Source organism: Vitis riparia, chromosome 2 (genome assembly GCF_004353265.1).
Source record: "Vitis riparia cultivar Riparia Gloire de Montpellier isolate 1030 chromosome 2, EGFV_Vit.rip_1.0, whole genome shotgun sequence".
Classification (NCBI taxonomy): Eukaryota; Viridiplantae; Streptophyta; class Magnoliopsida; order Vitales; family Vitaceae; genus Vitis; species Vitis riparia.
In genome coordinates, this window is record NC_048432.1 from 4,609,707 (window position 1) to 4,631,961 (window position 22,255).

The 22,255-nt window shown below is 36.2% G+C and overlaps 2 protein-coding genes across 3 annotated transcripts; one reads left to right on the forward strand and one right to left on the reverse strand.

Annotated features, from left to right (window-relative positions):
• The first annotated feature begins 1,895 nt into the window (after positions 1-1,895).
• Positions 1,896-4,129, forward strand: LOC117906711. Its single transcript, XM_034819869.1, has 3 exons — positions 1,896-2,027; positions 2,984-3,256; positions 4,043-4,129. Exons 1-3 carry the CDS (start codon positions 1,896-1,898, stop codon positions 4,127-4,129), a joined length of 492 nt encoding a protein of 163 aa, XP_034675760.1.
• A 2,537-nt stretch (positions 4,130-6,666) lies between these two features.
• On the reverse strand, positions 6,667-13,443 carry LOC117907881 (disease resistance protein At4g27190-like). Of its 2 annotated transcripts, XM_034821562.1 has the most exons (4): positions 13,231-13,443; positions 8,796-10,195; positions 7,338-7,973; positions 6,667-7,039 (listed from the first exon to the last, which is right to left on the reverse strand). In XM_034821562.1, exons 1-4 carry the CDS (start codon positions 13,377-13,379, stop codon positions 6,906-6,908), a joined length of 2,319 nt encoding a protein of 772 aa, XP_034677453.1. In that variant the 5' UTR covers positions 13,380-13,443; the 3' UTR covers positions 6,667-6,905. The 2 variants fall into 2 exon arrangements, with proteins under 2 accessions (XP_034677453.1, XP_034677446.1); XM_034821555.1 differs by having other exon boundaries at positions 7,338-10,195.
• Between the last annotated feature and the right edge of the window lie 8,812 nt (positions 13,444-22,255).

Here is a 22,255-nt window from a genome sequence, read left to right on the forward strand (position 1 = left end):
TAGCAGCTGTAGTAGGCACAACAACAGTTGAGGTTTTAAAATATGGAAGAAGCTTATTAACTTCTGCCAGTTCAAAAATTGCCTATGTGAAAGATTTGAAAAAAAAAAACTGTAAAAAGTTAATACAGGAAGCAAGAAAGCTCTGGGAACTAAGGGATGCTATAGAGAATGAAATAAGTAGACAAGATAAGCCCCAGTCATAAGAGAATGGATTGTTAAGGTTGAGATGATCAAAAGTGAAGTGAGAGAACTAGAAACTAAATACAATGATGAAAGGAAGCATTTGTGGAGGTTGGTTTGCATTAGGACACATTTAAATCTTAGCAAAGACATGGTAGAGAAGTGTAAGCATAACATGGGTGCTTTGTGAAAAGCCTCAATGCAACATTTCTAGTGTTTGTTCCAAAGAGAGGATGAGCTAAAGAATTGAAAGATTTTAGGTTGATAAGTTTGGTGGGCAGCCTATATAAGCTTTGGCTAAGGTGTTGGCTAATAGGCTGAAGAAAATAATAGGAAAAGTGGTCTCAAAAAATCAGAATGTGCTTGTGGAAGTAAGAAAAATTCTTGATGCGTTACTTATAGCTAATGAGGCAATTGACTTGATGTTAAGAAGTAATAGAGTAGGGGTGCTTTGTAAACTTGATATTGAAAAAGCTTATGATTATGTAAGCTGGAATTTTTTGCTTGAGATGTTAGGAGAAATGGGTTTTGGACAAAGGTGAATCAATTGGATTAGTTAATGCATCTCAACTCCAAGTTTCTCAGTGTTAGTGAATGGTACTCCCTCAGGGTTTTTTTCAGAGCTCTAGGGGCTTCAGGCAAGGGATCCGTTATCCCTGTGCTTGTTTGTTCTAGCTATAGAGGCACTCAGTTGTCTTCTTGGAAGGGCAAGAGAGGGTGGCTTCTTGTCTGACTTCAAAGTGTTAGGGAGAAATGGGGAAGGCTTGGAGATTTCCTATTTGTTGTTCGCAGAGGATACTTTAGTTTTTTGTGAGGCCACGTCTTCCCAAGTGACTTATTTGAGTTGGTTACTCATGTGGTTAAAGGCTATTTCTAGTTTGAAAATCAATTTAGATAAAAGTGAGCTTATTTCGATTGGGAGGGTGTTGAATGAAATGGAGTTGGCTACTATATTTGGTTGTAAAGTGGGTGTGCTCCCAACCACTTATTTTGGGCTCCCTCTAGGAGTTGTCCATAACTCGGTAGTGGTTTGGGACGGGGTTGAAGAAAGGTTCAAAAAGAGATTAGCAATGTGGAAAAAGCAATATATTTCCAAAGGGAGAAGGCTAACACTGATCAAGAGCACACTAGCTAGCCTTCCAATATATTTTATGTCTCTTTTTCGGATGCCAAGGAGGGTTCGCTTAAGGTTGGAAAAGATTCAAAGGGACTTTTGGTGGGGAGGTGGGGCTCTAGAGAAAAAACCTCATTTAGTGAAATGGGATATTGTTTGTTTAGACAAAAGAAAAGGAGGCCTTGGAGTTAGATCTCTTAACTCTCTTAATAAGGCTCTCCGCAAATGGATTTAGCGCTTTGCTAAGGAAAGGGATGCCTTTTGGAGAGAAGTTATTTGTGGTAAATTTGGGGAATTGGAAAGGGGTTGGTGCTCTAGGGAAGTGAGAGGTAACTATGGTGTTGGTCTATGGAAGGCTATAAGGCTTTTGTGGGAGTTAGTCTCTTCCATAACTCTCTTTGTAATGGGCAATGGAAGAAGGGTCAAGTTTTGGAGAGATAGATGGTGCGGGGATGAGCCTTTATGTGTGTCCTTTCCCTCCTTGTTCGCTTTAACTAGTTCAAAAGAGGCTTAGGTGGTGGATTTGTGGGTGCACTCTTCTGAAGGGGGTGGATGGAACCCAGGCTTCTCTAGACTTCTCAATGATTGGGAGATTGAAACGATGGAATGCTTCTTGTCAAGGATTCAAGACAAGGTGGTGGTTGAGGAGAGGGAGGATGAGGTGTTTTGGGTGGTTACAAAGAGTGGATCCCTTTCTGTTAATTCCCTTCTTTCTATTCTTGAGGAAGTAAGGGTAAGCCCTTTCCTTACTAGTATTATGTGGAATGCTTGGGTCCCTCCTAAGATTAGTTTTTTTGCTTGGGAGGCAACATGGGGGAAAGTTTTGACTTTAGACCAATTGCAAAGGAGAGGATGGTCTTTAGCCAATAAATGTTCCCTTTGTTATGCTCATGAGGAGTCAATTGACCATATACTCTTGCATTGTGGGAAGATAAGGCTGTGGGAGCTCTTGTTCTCTTTGTTCAAGGTGTGTTGGGTGATTCAAGCTTCCGTTAGAGAGATCCTTTTAGTGTGGCAAGGCTCGTTCATTGGAAGAAAGAGAAAGAAAGTGTGGAGTGCAACACCTTTGTGCCTCTTTTAGACAATTTGGAAGGAGATAAATAGAAGATCTTTTGAGAATATGGAACTTTATGTTCAAAGGCTGAAGTTCTTGTTTTTGTGCAGTTTATTATCTTGGACAAATATGTTTATAGAACATACTTTTATGTTTTTAGTTGATTTTATTCATTGATTGGGGACAGATTGAGGGAGAGAGTATTTTTGTTTTTCCTTTCCTTTTTGGCGCTTTTAGGTGGCTGTTGTATACACCATGTGTACTTTGGTGCACCCCTTTTGACCTTTTTATACAAATTGCTCTTATAATAATAATAAAAAAAAGGTTTATTGGAAGAGGGGAATCTTAAAAGAGGAGTCCTGATCGTGGAATTGCTAGAACCTGTTAGGAAAATACATGTGTCGAAACTAGTACACAACTCATCTCTACACCAAGTGGTAGAAGATGTAGTGAGTTTTCTAGATGATAAGCAAATAAGAATAATAGGAATATGGGGAACAGTGGGAACAGGAAAAACCACCATAATGCAAAACTTGAACAATCACAAAGATGTTGCTACAATGTTTGATATTGTCATCTGGGTAACTATCTCAAAGGAGTGGAACTTAAAAGAGTTGTAAGGTGCACTCATGCAGAAACTAAAATTGAATATGAAGAGCACTGTTGTCATTGAGGAAAATGCTTGGAGAATTTCTGAAGAGTTGAAGGGAAAGAAGTGTTTGATTCTTATGGATGAAGTCTGTGACTTTATTGATCTACATAAAGTAATGGGTATCCAAGACCACCAAGAAAACAAGGTAGTGTTGGCGAGTAGGCTTCGTGATATCTGCAAGGACTTGGATGCTGATGAGCTAATCAATGCGAAACCATTGTCAGATCATGAAGCTTTCAACATGTTCAAGGAAAAGGTGGGTCAATTCATTCATTGCCCATGCAGGGATTAAACCAGTAGCTGAGTTGGTGGTTAGAGTGTGGGGGATTGCCACTGCTGATAGACAGAGTAGCAAGGACCTTTAGAAAGAAGGAGAAAAATGTTTCCCTTTGGAGGGATGGATTGAATAATTTGCAAAGATGGGAGAATACCCAGGGCATGGATGAAGTGCTTGAATTTCTGAGGTTTTGTGATGATAACTTAGATAGTGACACAAGAAAGTTTGGTTTTTTATATGGTGAGTTATATCCTGAAGAGTATGAGATTTATATAGATTACTTGATGGAATGTTGGAGAGCTGAAGGTTTTATTCTAGATGCAGATGAGTTTATTCATGATAAAAATGTGTTTAGAGATGCACGTGACAAAGGGCATGCGATATTGGATGATCTTATCAACGTATCATTGTTAGAGAGTAGTGAGAATAGGAAATGTGTTAAGATGAACAAAGTTCTTCGCGACATGGCCGTTAAAATATCATCACTGATTGGAGATTCCAAATTTCTGGCAAAGCCATGTGAGGGATTAGAAGAGCCTCCAAATCATGAAGAATGGAAACAGGCAAGGCGCATCTCTTTGATGGACAATGAATTGTGCAGCTTACCAGAAACTCTAGATTGTTGTGATCTGATCTTTTAACATTGTTGCTTCAAAGGAATAAGAACTTGAGTACTATTCCTGAGTTCTTTAAATCTATGAGCAGTTTTCAAGTTTTAGATTTGCATGGTACTGGTATTGAATCATTGCCTTCATCTTTATCCAGCTTGATTTGTCTAAGAAGGCTCTATCTGAATTCTTGCATCCATTTGGTAGAACTCTCAACATAGATAGACGCACTCGTGCAGCTTGAGGTGCTTGATATTTGGGGGACTAATATCAGTTTACTTCAGATTAGAAGTTTAGTATGGTTGAAGTGTTTACGATATCATTATCTAATTTTGGCATGGGAGGCCATACTCAAAACCAATTGGGAAATGTTTCGAGGTTTGTTTCATTGGAAGAGTTCAATTTTGTCTTTGATTCATCTAACCAATGGTGGGACAAGATTGTAGAGGCTATCTCAACGGAGGTGGCTACCTTGAAAAGATTGACTTTTCTTCAGTATTGCTTCCCTAAAGTTGACTGGCTTGAGGTTTTTGTTACGACAAGCCCAGTATGGAAGAAGGGTTCATGTTTGACATTTCAATTTGCTGTTGGTGACCATGACTCAACCTGCTTTCAAATTCTTGAGTCCTTTGATTATCCAAGCTACAATTTCCTGACATTGGTGAATAGTGGAGTGAATCTGGTAATCTCAAAAGTGCTGATGGAAACTCATGCATTTGGATTAATTAACCACAAGGGGGTTTCAAGACTATCAGATTTTGGCATTGAGAACATGGATAATATGCTGGTTTGTTTGATTGAGAGATGCAATGAAATTGAAACCATCATCAATGGTAATGGAATAACAAAGGACGTGCTAGAATGGTTGGAAGATTTAAGCGTAACAATGTCTTAAAATTGAAAAGCATTTGGCAGGGGCCTGTTCATGCTAGGAATTTGACTCAATTAATGACCCTAACGTTAGTTAAGTGTCCAGAATTGAAGAAAATATTCTCTAATGACATGATTCAGCAACTTTCTGAACTACAACACTTGAGAGTTGAAGAATGCGATCAAATTGAGGAGATAATTATGGGATCTAAGAACATTGTACTAGAATCCTATTCACTTCCAAGGCTGAAGACACTAGTGCTCCTTAATCTCCCAAAACTCAGAAGCATTTGAGTTTATGAATCATTGGAGTGGCCATCTTTGCAGAATATTAAAATTTCTATGTGTGACATGTTGAAGAGATTGCCTTTCAACATTGCCAATGCAACCAAATTGAGGCTCATTGAAGGGCAACAGTCATGGTAGGGAGTATTGGTATGGGAAGATGATGCCATTAAACAATGACTGCAACCTCTTTGCATTCTCAACTAGCTCGTGATATTCCATTTTCTGTGCAGCTTCTCATGTTGACTGGGGTGGTTGCTGCCTCAACCACTGGTTTGTTGTGTGTTGGACTCAAAAACTTTGGCATGTACTTGTTTAAGACATGCTAGTCTATATTGTATATCTATAAGCTTTTCTAATATGGATTGTACCATTTTTTTTGGAAAATATTATCTGCTTCAGATTCGCTTTGCTTATGGCTTGCAACTTCGGATTGTAATGGTGTAAAATGTGATTGCAATATGGATGCTGTATTTTCATGTATTCTTGGAAGCTACTTGACTGAAATCTTTCTATGGGCAGAAGTGTTTGCTTTCTGAAATTTATGGATATTTGTTGTTCATTCCTTTTATATTCATGAGTTCTTGGTCTTGTTAATTACTTTTATCATTTGAACTGGGTTTTGTCTACAGAGTGTAGACTATGCCACAACTCTATTTTTCCCTTGAAAAAAAGTTTTGGAATATGGTAAATGAAGTAGGTGTTTTATTAGCATCTAATTCTCTTTGGAGGGAAAAATCAAATTCAAGAAACCCTTCAGAAACTATAGTACCATTTGGCATACAGAAACTAAAAAACCTGTCCATTCCTCTCGAAAAAAATTAAATCCGATAGCATCATGATTCATAGGTAAATGCACGCAGAAAAAATTCACCAGACTGAATCATAGGGACTCCTCATTCCTGCATAGTTTTGCCAGGAAACTTCTTTGAAATCAACAGGTAGATCATTGTGACCAGCCATGTTGCCTGGAAAAAGAGGGCGGATTGTGTAGAACTACTTGAACAATAGTACATGACATAAAACTGGTTGCTACTTTTGAATTTAAGACAAATTCCTGGTTGAGGGTTGATTTGTTCACTGTGATCAAGATTGAATGAGCAGGTCGAAGTCCTGAGAGTGGCCATTTCAGCGTTGACTTCTTCGAGCTTATTCCAGCATGGACAACAGCTTGAAGCTTGAAGTTGATCATCAACTTCTGCCAACTGAGTCTTCAAATTTGTGTCACTTTTAAAGGGAAAAAAAGATGAATCAAGATTAGGTGTCCTAGTCGATTCTGAATTACTCCACTTCAATGAACTCCACCAGTCTGCCTCTCTGATGACCTACAAATTCTGATCAATTTAGGCAAGTAATAAAGTGATATCTTAATCAACTTTGGCAGATGGCTTGAAGAGATGGTTTGTGTGTAGGATCCAGAAACCTTGTACTGCTTTGGTATACATGAGTATGAATAAAATGTCAGTGTGTGCAGCTGCTTGATGTTTATCAGATCAAAGGCCAAGTTGCCCACAACCACCACAGATTCTGGCAAGGGAACTTTTCAAATCAACAGCATACTCGCTGTGATGAGCTGCATTCCTTGCAAAATTTATTGGAGGGTAACACTGCTTAAACAAGGGTACATTATATGTAAAACTGATTGCTACTTCAATACAAACTGAAGCATGTTGCTTTTGAATACTGGATTCAAAAAGCATAAACAAGTCCACATCACAATTTATTCAAAGAGATTGAAGTAAGGTCCTAAGTTTCATTTTCCCCACAATCAATCACAACATGAAATAACTAAACAAACAACAATCAATAAGACAATCAGCAGCTATCCGGAAAATACCAAACTAGATGCCTTAGTTTGTTCACATTCAGGGAACTTGAATGAGAAAAGGATGGAGTTCTGAGAGTGGCCACTTCATGAAAAGATGCCCGAGCTTCATTTGCTTCTGCTTTGCGCTTGTTCCAGCCTCAACTGCAGGGGCCTTCAGAGAGTCACCAGGACCTGTTCCTCATACACAAATTAATAGCCAACAAAAATACCGTTAAGGAGACAGTGGAATAAAAAGCCTACATAGAGTAATAAACTTGGACACATACAATATATATATTACAAATGTTATTGGGACAATCCAAACATGCCTCCCCACCCATTTTTGGAGCATGAGTGTGTAGGAGAACATAAACGTACACAAGCTTGTTCGGATTCTAAGTTCAACTCTATAATGAATCATTTACCATTAGGGAGAGATAAAATGGAGATCACCCTTATCTTTGAAAAGAAAGAGAAATGGAAAAACAACCTGACTGTTGAGAGGGCTCTGTTTTTTGCATCTGAGCTTGAAGCTGATCATTAATTTCTGCTAACTGTGTCCTCAAATCTATGTCCCTTTCAATTGGAACAAAGATAGCATCCAGATTTGGTGGTTGAAACCATTCTGATTTTTTCCACTCCAATGCACTCCACCAGTCTGCCTCTCCTATTATGACCTTTAATTTACAACTGCTAACTTCCTCTGGGGAGAGAATTTTGAGGCTCGGGCAATCATAGAGGCTTAGCCATTCTAAGTTTGGTGCAATCAGTACACCTTGGGAAATGCTGGCCAATTTAGGCATGTAATGAATGGACATCTTCTTCAACTTTGGCAGATACCATGCCCATGGCCCTACATCTTTAGCAAGAACTTTATGATTCACTATGCTGTTGATTTCAGGGCAGTCTTCAACCACAAGCTCCTCTAAGTTGCAGCACTGTTGAAGAATATTGAAAGTAAAAATGGTAGCCAATTCAGGGCAGGTATGCAATGCCAAAACTTTTAGATTGGATAGCGAACCCATCCAAATAGGTGGCCCTTTCCAGATGCTCCTTAGATTCTTCATATAATGAAGATACAAGTACTCTAGTGATTGAAGCACACCATATCTGTCATCACCTGCATCTACAATGGTTTGAATCTCATTACATTCCACTAATGCACAAAATTTAAGATTCTTCATATTTTTAATCCCGAATTCAGATAAGCTGGTAACAGTTAAATGGCGATCCAGGAACAATGCAGAAGCATGCTTAAGAACCTTCTTAACTTCAATTGGGACACCTTCACCATTCAAATACTTCAAGCAGCTTTCTTGTTCTTCAAATTTAATTGCAAATTCATGTGACAACCGAGATATCATGCGCTTCTGATGTCTGCCAACAAGAAATCTAAAGCACATGCATGATAGGTTCATTGATGATGATCCATTTGTCAAGTCATTCAAAAGAAAAACTTTTGGCAAGTGAAGTTTAAGAGAATGCAACCGGTTTAAGCTGCAAATTTCCTTTACAATATCTTTCATTGTTTCATCCCATCTCTCATCTTCTAGATCCACATCTAGGCTTAACTCTTCCAATTGAAGCAGATTGGATATGACATTCTGGGGTATGATTGTATTTGAATGATTGTTTCTTCTATTCTGATTAATCTGAGGATTAAATGATACTTTCAAGCATGTCAAATTTGTCAATTTCCCAATAGCAATTGGTAAATTTATGATTTCAGTCCCTTCAAGATCAAGTACCTCAAGATGACAAAGTTCTCCAACTTCGGTTGGCAACTCTTTGAATAGTTCACAACTTCTTAAAATGAATTTTTGAAGTTGAACCAACTTAAAAAAGGATTGTGGTAAAGACTTTATTTTAGTTTGGGACAAGTCTAGGATTTGAAGGATAGGCATGCATTGGAAAAAAGATGTAGAAATAACTCTCAGATGATGGTTACCTTGTAAGAACAATACGCTGAGTTTAGGGCTATTTGGATTATCTGGTAGCTTGGATATTTTATTATTCATCAAATGCATCTCATTAGCTTCCTCCCATGCCTCATTTTTTGGTGCCTCCATGAGTCCTCTTCCATCTAATTCAACAAGTAGTATTGGATTCGTTTCGGCTTTATAAAAATTCATTAACTCCTTACGGATTTCATCTCGCATTCGAATTGACTGTCCATTCTGAAAGCTTTCCAACAAGAGGGCATTGACAAGATGTTGAACAATCTGTTCTCCTTCATCGAGTGTTCCGATTAAGTCTTCGTTCATCCACCTTTCAAGCAAATCCACTTTGTATGTTCCTTCTATCTCTAGATAAGATGCACAATATTTTACATATTTATTTGCAGAACCTAAATGCCCCAGAACAAATGATAATGCATTAAGCAAAATTCTATCTTCGGTGTGTGATGTTGGTAGAAAGCTTATTACCCGAGATGCATGCTGCCAGATACGAACATCCTTGACCTCTTTTAAGGCTCTTGCCATTAGAACAGTGGCTAGTAAATGGCCAGAGCATTGTTTCAACACAAGTACAGCTAGTTTCTGGATAGTTGAAGAATGCACAACTTCACCAACATTCATACAAAATAATTCCCATGATAATAGATGATGGTTCCTCCTAATCTCCAGATCCACTGGCGCCTCTGGATGAACTAGAAAGCTTATCAAAGCTATCTTTTGAGTGTTATCTGAGTTCCACCAGCCATTCCCCAGGTCATGCAAATTTATTCTCCGTGTATCGAAGTCATCAAGAAGGATTAAGAAATTTTGGCTTCTCAATAATTGCTCTGCTTCCCCTCTGCTGGATGTTGAGAAACCCAATTCTTCTATGATTCTATCCTCTATATCTTTAATTTTCAGACAAAACTTGACATTAACTTGAATGACGAGATCAAACATTTGCCTTATTGGTGGAAGATTCTTCAGTCTGCACAGCAAGGTTTCATCATTTACTTCTGAAATCAAAATCCTCCGGATTTCGGGAATTTGTATATCTTGTAAAAATTGGCGAATCATAAAATCATCAATACACAAATCCAGCATTGCCTTCTTAGGTGTTGTATGCCTTGGAGACCACCACTCACACATCTTCCCAATGAGATCTGATGGAACATGAGCTTCGATATCATGGATTGAATGATGAAGCAATCTAGTGATTTCAGAAGAGAGCTCTGAAACACTCACTTCTTTCTCCGTGTAAAGTTCTTCTCTTACTTTGTGATTAATCTCCAGAACATGTCGAATCCAGCCTCTGTGTGTTTCATTGTTCCGGGAGTTGAAAGGAGGATATGATAAAATAAAGCACACAACGTCCTTCTTCTTGTTCAATTCCCAAACTTCGTACATAATTCTGTTTATGTTGAAATGCAAGAAAACAAAACTATTAGAGTTGAGAATGCAGTTCTGGAAGACTAATTGTAGCTGAGAGATTCTTAGCCAGAACTTAATGACATCTCTCACCCATATTGTTCTAAAATAAATTTTATGATAAAGAGGACAACAATGGTGATTGGGGATGTTGAAACAAAGCTATTCATTTTTAAATCATGGAGGATTTTTATTTTTAATCAGAAACCAGTCTTAGGCTACTAAAATTTAATTTTATGGACCCTAAAATTATAATAATTTCTTGAAAATGTTTTTCAATTTTTTTTTATTAAAAACAAAAATAAATCTCATTTTGAAATATGATCTACTTCTCAACTCTGACAAATGAATCTCATTTTCCAAGGATTTCAAAGATGATGTCACTGAATCATGTTTAAAATTTCTAAAAAATGGGAGTTATTTTTCTTATATACAAATTATTTTATCACTTTTAATTAAATAATCTACATTGCTCCATAAAGGCTTTTTTAAATAAAAAATAAAAAATAAAAATTAGAGTATATAAATAATTTAGTTTTATAATAAATTTGTTAACTTAAAATTTTAATTAAAACTATTAAGACTTTTTCGGCAAAAAAAAAAAAAAAAAGGAACTCTATTTCATAATTATAATATCTTAAATATAGCTTTGCTATTCATTACTTATGAAGAATAGATAACAAGACTAAAGGATTAATCAATTGCTTAGAAATTGTTTCATATATTTGGTACTAACTAATTAATCTTACCTTTATAATAAAAATAGAGTGTTTATATTTGATCTATCAAATATCTCTGCATATCCACCTGGATTAAGATTTATTATTTATTATTTTATTTTTTAACAACAATGATCCTTAATGAAATAATAAAAATACCTTTAAACTTAGCATTATCTGAAATTATCCTTTTGGACATACTTTTGGAGTCCGGCCTTACAAGTCTAACCATTACGAAATGTTTTTTGTTTTTCATTTTTCATTTCTCTTTCACTTTTTCAAAATTTCTTACTTCTAAAACACTTCCAAATTATTCCTACCTATTTTTTAATTATCTTTATAACAATTTTTTTTGGTCAAAATTTACATAAATCATAAGCCTTAAGATATTCATGTGATACAAACATCATGTGATACAAACATAATATTTGTGTGTGAATTAAAAAAAATGTATAAAAAAATATTGGAATTAGCTTTGAAATTATCTTAAATATTTATTTGTGAACAAACAAGTTTTAGAGAAATTATTTTGCCTTGGGGTTTGTTATTGAAAATAAAACAATGGAGAGAAGGAAGATAAGGTAGGCATGGAAGAAAATAATGAAAAGGGTATTTTAGGTATATTACAAAATTTGTAAATGGATTTATTAATAGAATTTTCTTAATGTAAAATGTATATATAGTATGAAAGGGTAAAGTGAGTAGATGTACATAAATATAATTTCTCATAAAAATGAGACAAAATTTATTTGCGAATTTAAAAGTAAGGTTTTTTAGTAGTTATATATAGTTTTAATGTGATTCAACTAATGAAGAAAAGCAAAAACACATATCACCCTTAATTTTGAAAAAATTCCATATTTTCCTACTCTTGGTATTTAGACCATGTATTTTGAGCTCTATTTTATCAAGTGTTTCATACTCTTCTACACATTTTTACATATTTCATTTGGTCTTTACAAACACATCTTATCACATTTGTCTCCTAATGACATTAAATTTATACAAATATTTCTACCGTGATATTTTCTTTTCCTATAAAAAAACTATTTTTACAAGGAAATATAATATTGTTTATCAAAAGATGTATTAAATAGGAATTTGATACCTTTTACAACAGTACTCCTCACCATGCATGATTAATATTAATATTAATATTCACATATTATTCATATGTTTTAATCATTGGAAGTTCTTATGAACCTATCTACATTTATTATTTTACTTTTGTTTGATAGTTGAGCATGTTGTATTTTGTGTTTGAGCTACTAGATTAAGAAGGTTATTTATTAATTTGGTTTTTCTTTTGGATTGGTAATTAGAGATGATGTAGAATTTGTGCTAAGAAAAGTTTAATGGCCTATCTAAAATAATTATAGCTTTGCTTGGCTTGAGAAAAAAAAAAAAAAGTAAACAAATGAAAATTATAATTTATTATTTTGAGCTTGGGTTGGTCACTTTGTATGCAAGAGCATTTATGTAATTTTAAACCTTTTGAAAGACATTTTAGTAATTTAACATGGTATGCTCATACATGCTATATCATTTCCATGATAGAGCTCAAGGTGTTATGAGTCTTTTGGGATGTAAACGGTGTAGGATAGGGGTGGGGAGAGCTCTCCTATCTTGTTGCTTTTTGTAAATTTATTTCTCATTTCGTTTCATTCCCCATATGAGATTAGGTAACAAAGAGGATGAAGAATCCTCGTTAAAGGGATACATTCCTCATCCCTAATGAGAAATCACCATTGAGGAATATATTTAATTTTTCAAATATACTTCTAGTCTATATATATATATGCATGGAGGGGTTCAGGCGGTGAAGAGGTCCCCATTTTGAGTTTATGAAATTTTCTCCATCCTTGGTAGTAGGGACTCGACCAGATAATTTTATTTTATTTTTTGTCATCCCTACAAGTCTTATATTTGTGAATTGTGTCTTTCATTCAAACATATAAGTATTTTCAAGACTTAAAAAAAGTTATGTTGGATTGGGTTGAGGTTGAGTACCTTTGATTTAATTGTTTCTTAGTTCGGGTTACGTTCGGGGCAGCCATAAACTCAATCAATCCAATCCATTTGCCCAAATTATAATCATGTCCAAACCTTTTAAGCTACATAATTTTTATTTTCTTCTTGATTGCCCTAACGTCCTCTTCTTACTTATCATGGTTAAAATTAACATGAAATCAAATTCAAAGATGTTGCCAACCGCCATAAACATCAGCTTCTTCTATTTGTATCCATGCTAATAATTAAAATTAAAAGTTGCATGCGTACAAGCCAAAGGAAAACTTACATAGCCCGCGACTGCATCCTCTGAGAAGGCTTCTTTCCCAAATCACTCTTTGCATCCAATTCCGAATATACAGGCTGTTTTGAACCAAACCCACTCAGATCCTCCTCCGCTGCCGAGTCTGGAGAGGTTCTGCTCCGGCTTGGCTCCATCGGCGCCCCCTCCTTTTTTTTTTTCTCTCTTTCTCTCGCAGTCTACCTTATCTTCTTTCTTCCAACTCTCACAGTCTACCTCATCTTTTTTCCTCCAGCGTGAATACGTCTTAATTCATTTTATGTATTTTATTTGATTTTATCTATTTTATCATCTATAATTAACTGTCTACCATAAAATTAAGGGTCTTGCTACGATACCATACCCACTTTTTTGGGCTAATAAGATCAAGACACGTGGCATGCAAAAATAATAAAAAATTATACACAACCAATTCTTCATGTCACCCAACCAGTTGCCATGGGAATTAATCCCATGCAACACACATTTTTACATTCATTACAATAACCAATTAAAAATTCCTGTTTAATGTAATTATTTTGTTTGGTGAATTTTTTTTATGAAACAGAAAAATAAAGAGAAATTTGAAAAAATAAATTACAGTTTATTTATTTTTGTACTATAAAGTGATTAAACCCCACATAAAAATTAAATTTAAAATAAATAAAAAAAATTATAAAGAATTTGGTGATATAATTTAGAAATTAAGGAAAAGTAAATTTAATTTATTTTAACATCAAATAATAAATAAAGAAATTTTTGAAAAAATAAATTACAGTTTTTTTATTTTTGTACTATAAAGTGATTAAACCCCACATAAAAATTAAATTTAAAATAAATAAAAAAAATTATAAAGAATTTGGTGATATAATTTAGAAATTAAGGAAAAGTAAATTTAATTTATTTTAACATCAAATAATTTGTTGACAAAAATTTGACGAATATTTGAAGTGTGAAAAGCAATATAATTGGTTTATGAAGTTAAAAAAATAGGAAAACTAGAACTAAATTTTATAAAATATATATTAAATTAAAATTAATTTAGTTGTGTACTAATTATTAATTGAGAATATATGATTAAATTATTTCTTAGCTTTTCAAAAAAATTGGTTGAAATATTGAAAATACGAAAAAAGGTATAATTACTAACAATATGGAAATCCAAACCCCTCACATATTTTTTCAGTAAATTTCCATTTTGAATTTTTCGATCCATTTCATACCCTCACAATGTACTGAAATTTTGAGTATTTTTTGGATTTGGATTTTTCCGGAAATCATTTGATCACCTTCTAAGTGTAATGAACTTATTTAAACAATATCCAAGTCATATTAAGTTCCAAAAAGTTTAAAAACTTCAAACAAGTGGAGAATCTGGAGGGTACGAAGCATATGAGAATTCCTCATATTCTTCGTACCCTTGTGAATTTTTTAGTATTTTTGGATTTGGATTTTTCCGGATATCATTTGATCACCTACCAAGTGTAACAAACTAATTTAAACAACATCCAAGTCATATGATGTTCCAAAAAATTTTTAAAAGTTCAAAGAAGTGGAGATTTGGGATGGTACGAAGAATGTAAGGATTCCTCACATTCTTCGTACCATTGTGAATTTTTTAGTATTTTTGGATTTGGATTTTTTCGGAAATCATTTCACCACCTCCTATGTGTAAGGAACCTATTTAAACAATATCCAAGTCATATGATGTCCGAAAAAATTTTAAAAACTTCAAACAAGTGTAGAATTGGGAGGGTACGAAGAATGTGAGGATTCCTCACATTCTTCGTACCCTTTTGAAATTTTTAGTATTTTTGGATTTCGATTTTTCCGGATATCATTTGACCACCTTCTAAGTGTAACGAACCTATTTAAACAACATCCAAGTCATATGATGCCACCAAAAATTTTAAAAACTCTAAAGAAGTGGAGATTTGGGAAGGTACGAACAATGTGAGGATTCCTCACATTCCTCGTACCCTTGTGAATTTTTTAGTATTTTTGCATTTCGATTTTTCCGGATATCATTTGATCACCTTCTAAGTGTAACGAACCTATTTAAACAACATCCAAGCCATATGATGCCCCAAAAAATTTTAAAACCTCCAAAGAAGTGGAGAATTGGGAGGGTACGAATAATGTGAGAATTCGTCACATTCTTCGTACCTTTTTGAAATTTTAAGTATTTTTGGATTTGGATTTTTCTGGAAATCATTTCACCACCTTCCATGTGTAACGAACCTATTTAAACAACATCCAAACCATATGATGTCCCATAAAATTTAAAAAACTCCAAAAAAGTGGAGAATTTGGAAGGTACGAAGAATGTGAGGATTCCTCACATTCTTCGTACCCTTGTGAAATTTTTAGTATTTTTGGATTTCGATTTTCTCGGAAATCATTTGACCACCTTCCAAGTGTAACAAACCTATTTAAACAATATCGAAGTCATATGATGCCCCAAAAAATTTTAAAAATTCCAAAGAAGTGGAGAATTGGGAGGGTACGAAGAATGTGAGGATTCCTCACATTCTTCGTACCCTTGTGAATTTTTTAGTATTTTTGGATTTTGATTTTTCCGGATATCATTTCATCACCTTCTAAGTGTAACAAACCTATTTAAACAACATCCAAGCCATATGATGCCACAAAAAATTTTAAAACCTCAAAAAAAGTGGAGATTTGGGAGGGTACGAAGAATGTGAGGATTCCTCACATTCTTCGTACCCCTTGTGAATTTTTTAGTATTTTTACCTTTCGATTTTTCCGGATATCATTTGACCACCTTCTAAGCGTAACGAACCTATTTAAACAAAATCCAAGCCATATGATGCCACAAAAATTTTAAAAACTCCAAAGAAGTGGAGATTTGGGAGGGTACGAACAATGTGAGGATTCCTCACATTCTTCGTACCCTTGTGAATGTTTTATTATTTTTGGATTTCGATATTTACGGAAATCATTTGATCACCTTCTAAGTGTAACGAACCTATTTAAACAACATCCAAGCCATATGATGCCACAAAAAATTTTGAAACCTCCAAAGAAGTAGAGATTTGGGAGAGTACGAACAATGTGAGGATTCCTCACATTCTTCGTACCCTTGTTAATTTTTTAGTATATTTGGATTTGGATTTTTCCGGAAATCATTTCACCACCTTCCAAGTGTAACGAACCTATTTAAACAACATCCAAGCCACATGATGTCCCAAAAATTTTAAAAACTCCAAAGAAGTGGAGATTTGGGAGGGTACGAACAATGTGAGGATTCCTCACATTCCTCGTACCCTTGTGAATTTTTTAGTATTTTTAGATTTCGATTTTCTCGGAAATCATTTGACCACCTTCTAAGTGTTACGAACCTATTTCAACAACATCCAAGCCATATGATGCCACAAGAATTTTTAAAACCTCCAAATAAGTGGAGATTTGGGAGGGTACGAACAATGTGAGGATTCCTCACATTCTTCGTACCCTTGTTAATTTTTGAGTATTTTTGGATTTCAATTTTTTCGGATATCATTTGATCACCTTCCAAGTGTAACGAACCTATTTAAACAACATCCAAGCCATATGATGCCACAAAAAATTTTGACACCTCCAAAGAAGTGGAGATTTGGGAGGGTACGAAGAATGTGAGCATTCCTCACATTCTTCGTACCCTTGTGAATTTTTTAGTATTTTTGGATTTGGATTTTCCCGGATATCATTTGACCACCTCCCAAAATTGTATAGACCTTCTCTTCTTATTCATCACAATGTACGAGGATGTCATGATTAGTCAATAGATGATTGTTCGAGCATTACAAGATCACAATTCGAAGACTTGAAGCTGGATTAAGAGGTTTGTAATGCTTATAATATTTAGTTTGTGTAAATGTATTTTAAATATGGCTGAGTAAACATTCAGCTATACTCATCCCTATACATACATTTTCAATTATAAAATTCATATCACTTACCCCAAACAAATTTTTTTTCCCTATGCATATACTACATGATAGAGTTGAGCACCATGTTAGTCGAGTGTCATTGCATTGACCATCGTCTTTAACATTATTCCCATTGGATTATCCCTACCTTGTGTGCTACTGTTTTTGAACTTCCGTGTTAGGAGACACAAATTCCACCTTAAGGCCTTCAATTCGACCTTTATTATTAACGCACCTTCTCATAAAATATATAACCGCTTGCACGCAACTAAAGGTTGGGTTATATGGATGTTCGTTTACCACAATGATGTCCCTTCAAAGAAAGAGCACTTACATGTAGCAAAATACCAAATGGCCTATCAATACAGGAATGTATGGAGGAATCCAAACAAATTACAATTTAAACAATGAAATATGAACCGGTCGACCGGTTATCTTCAACCGGTTGGCTACTTATCTCAACCGGTAGCCACTGCCACTTTGACAATGCAGCAACCAAAAGGGGCAGTGGCTACCGGTTGACATAAGTAGCCAACCGGTTGAAGCTAACCGGTCGACCGGTTCATATACTTCATTTTGCTTATGCCTCGCACCCTAATATGACTCTTCATAATAAATGGTACTATAATGCCCAATTACTAGAACAGTAAGCAAGAGTAATATTGATAACCATCTAACATAATGCAGAAATGGTACTATAATGGCCAATTACTACAACAGTAAGCAAGAGAACAAAGACCAGTTTGCACCTATTCCAAAATTAATTGACATTTAACAATGTTTCAAATGACTGACAATGACAGCCAAAAGAAAAACTCAAGTGCAGTACGAAGTCAACCCTGAGGTTGGATAATGGATTAAAAAATTATATACCTTCAATGCATAAATCCTTGCCATCAACTTCTCCATTTCCTTTACATAGATAGGTACCTCACACGCTCTGGAATATAGCTGTTCCAACTCAGCGATCTGAAGGAACAATAGTCAATAATGGAATAAAGTGTATCAGACTAATAGATATAGACAAAACATAATCATGTGATTAGAATTTCTTTCCACACGATCTGAAGAATACACTGTAAGTATGGTAACTGAGGGAATAAAGTGGGGAGTTTATATACAGAGGATTTTGAACTCGTTGACAAGGCAGAATCAATTTCCTGAACCAAAATCATTGCCTCTTCTGCATAACCCTGTTCAAAAAAGAACCAACAGCTGTAAGAATTTCAATTGGCAGATTGAAGGATTGCACAGAGCAGAAACTACAGCTTCAATTCACCTTTAATTTAAGATGCCCAGGCTCAATGCAAGGCAGAGGATTCAAATTCAGAAAATTGTTAACATGTTCCAAATCTACTTTCTCCAAATTGTGGCTCTGATTACATGACCATGATTCAATTTTACAAAGACAATATTTTATGCCTTCAGCCTAATTCTGGGCTTCAATCAAATTCTTTGCCATGGTCCTCACCTATATTCCAGTGCAGGATAAATCTAATTAGTTCAGACATACTTGTTATCAATTACATCTCCATGAGACATAAAAATAATAAAAAATTGGAACACTGTCAAACTCTTCAAACTCACCGCATCCATTTCAGAACCAGCCCAAAGAAATTGTTCAGTTTCCTTCAATGCAGTAACATAAGCGTCTCTGGAAAATGCAATCTGAAAAATCTTAGAAGAACGCAAAATCCATTATTCTGCCAGTTTGGCAAGAGAAACATGGCCACCTTTCACCAACACATACATTAGATGGTGTCAGTAGACAATAGCTACAATGCTTTTTGTTAATTGGTGGGATTATTTATTTTACAACTGCCATTATATTTCTTCTTTGCAAAGAAGAGCATAGATTTACAGATTAGGTGCAACCAAAATATTTCAGTAAAGCTTTACCAAATAATTCAAAGTATGTGTTCAGCAACACAAACATCTACAACACAAAAGTGTAAGTCAAAGAGGAGGAGAGAGACACTAAACCATGAAATCTCTGAAGTTAATCAAAACAGACCCTAATACTATGAAATCTCTCTTGGCAATGTTCAAGAGAAATGCAGAAATAACCTTTCCAGGCCACATGGGAAAGAAATAAGATAACTTTTTGTAATGGGGAAGTTCCTAGGAAAAAAGTAAAAAATCCTGTTCTCATCTCAGGGGGACATTAATGCTCCATGTAAATTTTTGTCTTCCCACTGGGATCCTAATATTCTACCATAAGGTATCCTGCAAGAATTACAATTTCTAATTTTATCTATACTGCTCCTCGTTTGTGCATATCTGTTGTGTTTTCCTTTTCACTTTTGCTTTGTGTATAGTACAGAAAATTTATACTATAACAGATCAATAACAAAACAAGTTTTAAAATATAACACACGTCCAATCCCATATTTTAATCCAACGCACAAGTAAAAAAGCAAAGTCTGATTTGTCACTACTAGATGATACACATCAATGTAGAAGAATATTTAACAATATGAAAAATCAATAGAAATCCTCAACTGCTCAGTAACATCCAAAAAAACAATACGGAGATTCTTTTTATAGAGGTGAATATCCCAATAAGGAGATTCTTTTTATAAATCCGAATATCCCTATTTCAGATTGAGTCTCTCCCTTGAAAATTTTTAAATCAAAATTAAGAAGAAACTTCTGATTCTAAAAGCAAAGATGCCATTTAGAATTCAATCACAAATAATGCCAGGACAATAAGCACACACATAAATAAGATCTAGATCTTTTCACAATGATTGTCTCCCTCAGAAGTGGTTGAATGAAACAATGGCAAAACTTCTGATTAAAAACACAATGTTGCAGATTCCTGTTAATTACAAGTAATGCTAGGACAACAACCCTGCATGCGCATAAACCAAGGTCTCGAATATATCAAGGCGGAGGTGGAGGAAACACTGAGCGAAGGTAGGCCATCATCTCCTCATGCTGCTGATCCATACGCTCCTCAAGACGCCCAAGTCTCTGATCGAGATGCTCAAACTGCAATGTGAAGCCGGTCTGATACTCCTCTATGCGATCCTCCATAGAGTGGAAACGACTATCATTGACGACTGCAAGCTCCTCCATACGAGTCCCGAGAGAACTGATCTGAGCGGATAAATCCATCCACGGTGCGTGAGGTGCCTGAAATGGTATCTCTGCGTGAGAAGGCTCAGTGAAGAATGACTCAGATGGTCCAGCTGTGTATGCCGGCTCAGGTATCATTGGCTCAGGAGGAGGAATGCCACACTCAGGCATGCTCTGCTTAAAGTCCCTCTGAGGGTCTAACCCAACCTCCATCTCTCGAATCTCGGCCTCCTCCTCATCTCCTGAATGCATCTGTCCCTTACCCCTGGTCCTGTGCCGGTGGTCGCTCAGCTCTCCTGATCCAAGAGCCATCAGGGGCCTTCTCAAACTTCATCCGCCCCAGAGACTACTCGTCATATGTGTCATACGTGGTTGGGGCCTCTAAATCTGTCTCACGGCTCAAATCAACCCCGGCATCCTTGAATACTCTGTGAGGAAGCGACCATAGGGGAGCACGCGGGTCTTGCTCTCATAGCAAGATATCATATGCATCATCATCAGGTATCCGACATGAATCCGTCTCCCTATCAAAATGGAATCCACTATGAAAGCCTCGAGGTAGGATACCTCGTCTCGATGTCCGCCGCGTGGCAACAGAATGGAGCAGACCATGTGATGCAGGATACAGCTGATCACTGTCAGGCTATGTGCAGAGGGTTTGCCCATCTCCTGGCCATCGGGAAGTCCACACAGCCTTTGAATAGCCTCTCTGGGCTCAAATCCCGGCACCGTGGGCCACACCTTGGACTCATACACCCTGAGTCCAACTGATGGTATATCGAAAATCCGGCAAATGCTCTCCGGACTCAAGGTGATCTCAACTCCTCTGATAGTGGAAGTGATCGGTCCTCCAACCCCGTAGGTCACCCGTGAGTAGAAAGCGCAAATCAGAGTGGGGAAGATAGGCTCCGAAATAGTCACCACTGGCAGCCATCTCATCTGTCCAAATAACTCCTCAAATCGAAAGTACTTAAGCTGGGAGAAATTGATGCTTCTCCTTGGAACAACTTTCCTCTGGGCGAATTTTTGTTTATATCTTTGGTAGTCTTCGACAGACCCGAAAAGAGCGGTGTCATACCTCGCCTTTCGGCGAGCCTCGGACTGATCTGGCTGAGATGGCTCAGCAGGGCGCTTGCCCTGAGCCCTGGAAGCGGCTGACTCTCTCCTAGGCGCCATCCGAAAGGCTGAGATGAAGGAGACAAGCCTGAAGGGAGGGATGCACACACACCTGAAAGCCCTCAAGTACGGGAAGACACTGACGCAGGATCTGACGCATGAACTGAGGAGGAAATCGCTCGAATGAGAAGCACTAGGTCCCAAAATCCAAAACCCTAGGCTCCAAAATCCTATCCTTACCTGTCAGAAGGCTGTAATGGAGTCAAAAATCCGTTCAGGGCAGCTGGAACGGCACAACGGTTGAAGAACCAGAAGTAATGGCTGAGAAACTGAGGCGCGGGAGTCTCTTCAAATTCTCAGCCCCGACAAACCGGTCGACCCCCAGATTACGGTCAACGCGGTCAACGCTTCGTTGTTTGTGCATTTCCTTGTCTAAAATACATAGAATACCCTCAAACCATGTTCAAACTTACAAAAAGAGGGAAAAAAATAGAAAAGGAATAGAAAAATTATGTCTATGCTAGCTTACGTCTTACAGGAGATGAACATTGAAAATAATGCTCCATGTTAAACTAAGTGCATCCCTTTGCAAGAGAGAGAGATAGAGACATTAGGGTGAGTACAAAACATCAAATTAGATATTTTAAAACTTAGGAACTCATCAGCTACATGGCTCTTCATGAAGGAGGTTTTAGGTGCATCATGTTGTATCCAACTCCAAAACTTGTTGCCATCACATCTAATTTGTTTGTACCAAGACATGCACTCATGCCACAGGGTAGGGATGGTGATACAGTTCTTCAGTTGAATTCAGATAAATCATATTGGCAATCAAGTTCTACAAGTCGACAAAATAACTTAAATTGTCGATATATTATTAGCTCATTCCAGCAAAGCATTAAAAT

What these genes read in the sequence shown, in the direction of transcription:
- LOC117906711 (XM_034819869.1), top strand. Translation starts at nt 1,896, where the DNA reads ATGGAATGCTTCTTGTCAAGGATTCAAGACAAGGTGGTGGTTGAGGAG. An exon ending in CTATTCTTGAGGAAGTAAGG is followed by an intron (nt 2,028 to 2,983) that starts GTAAGCCCTTTC and finishes GCACTCATGCAG; the next exon opens with AAACTAAAATTGAATATGAA. An exon ending in TCAACATGTTCAAGGAAAAG is followed by an intron (nt 3,257 to 4,042) that starts GTGGGTCAATTC and finishes ATCTTTATCCAG; the next exon opens with CTTGATTTGTCTAAGAAGGC.
- LOC117907881 (XM_034821555.1), bottom strand. Translation starts at nt 13,379, where the DNA reads ATGGAGCCAAGCCGGAGCAGAACCTCTCCAGACTCGGCAGCGGAGGAG. An exon ending in AGGATGCAGTCGCGGGCTAT is followed by an intron (nt 10,196 to 13,230) that starts GTAAGTTTTCCT and finishes CAACATAAACAG; the next exon opens with AATTATGTACGAAGTTTGGG. An exon ending in AGAGCCCTCTCAACAGTCAG is followed by an intron (nt 7,040 to 7,337) that starts GTTGTTTTTCCA and finishes TATGAGGAACAG; the next exon opens with GTCCTGGTGACTCTCTGAAG.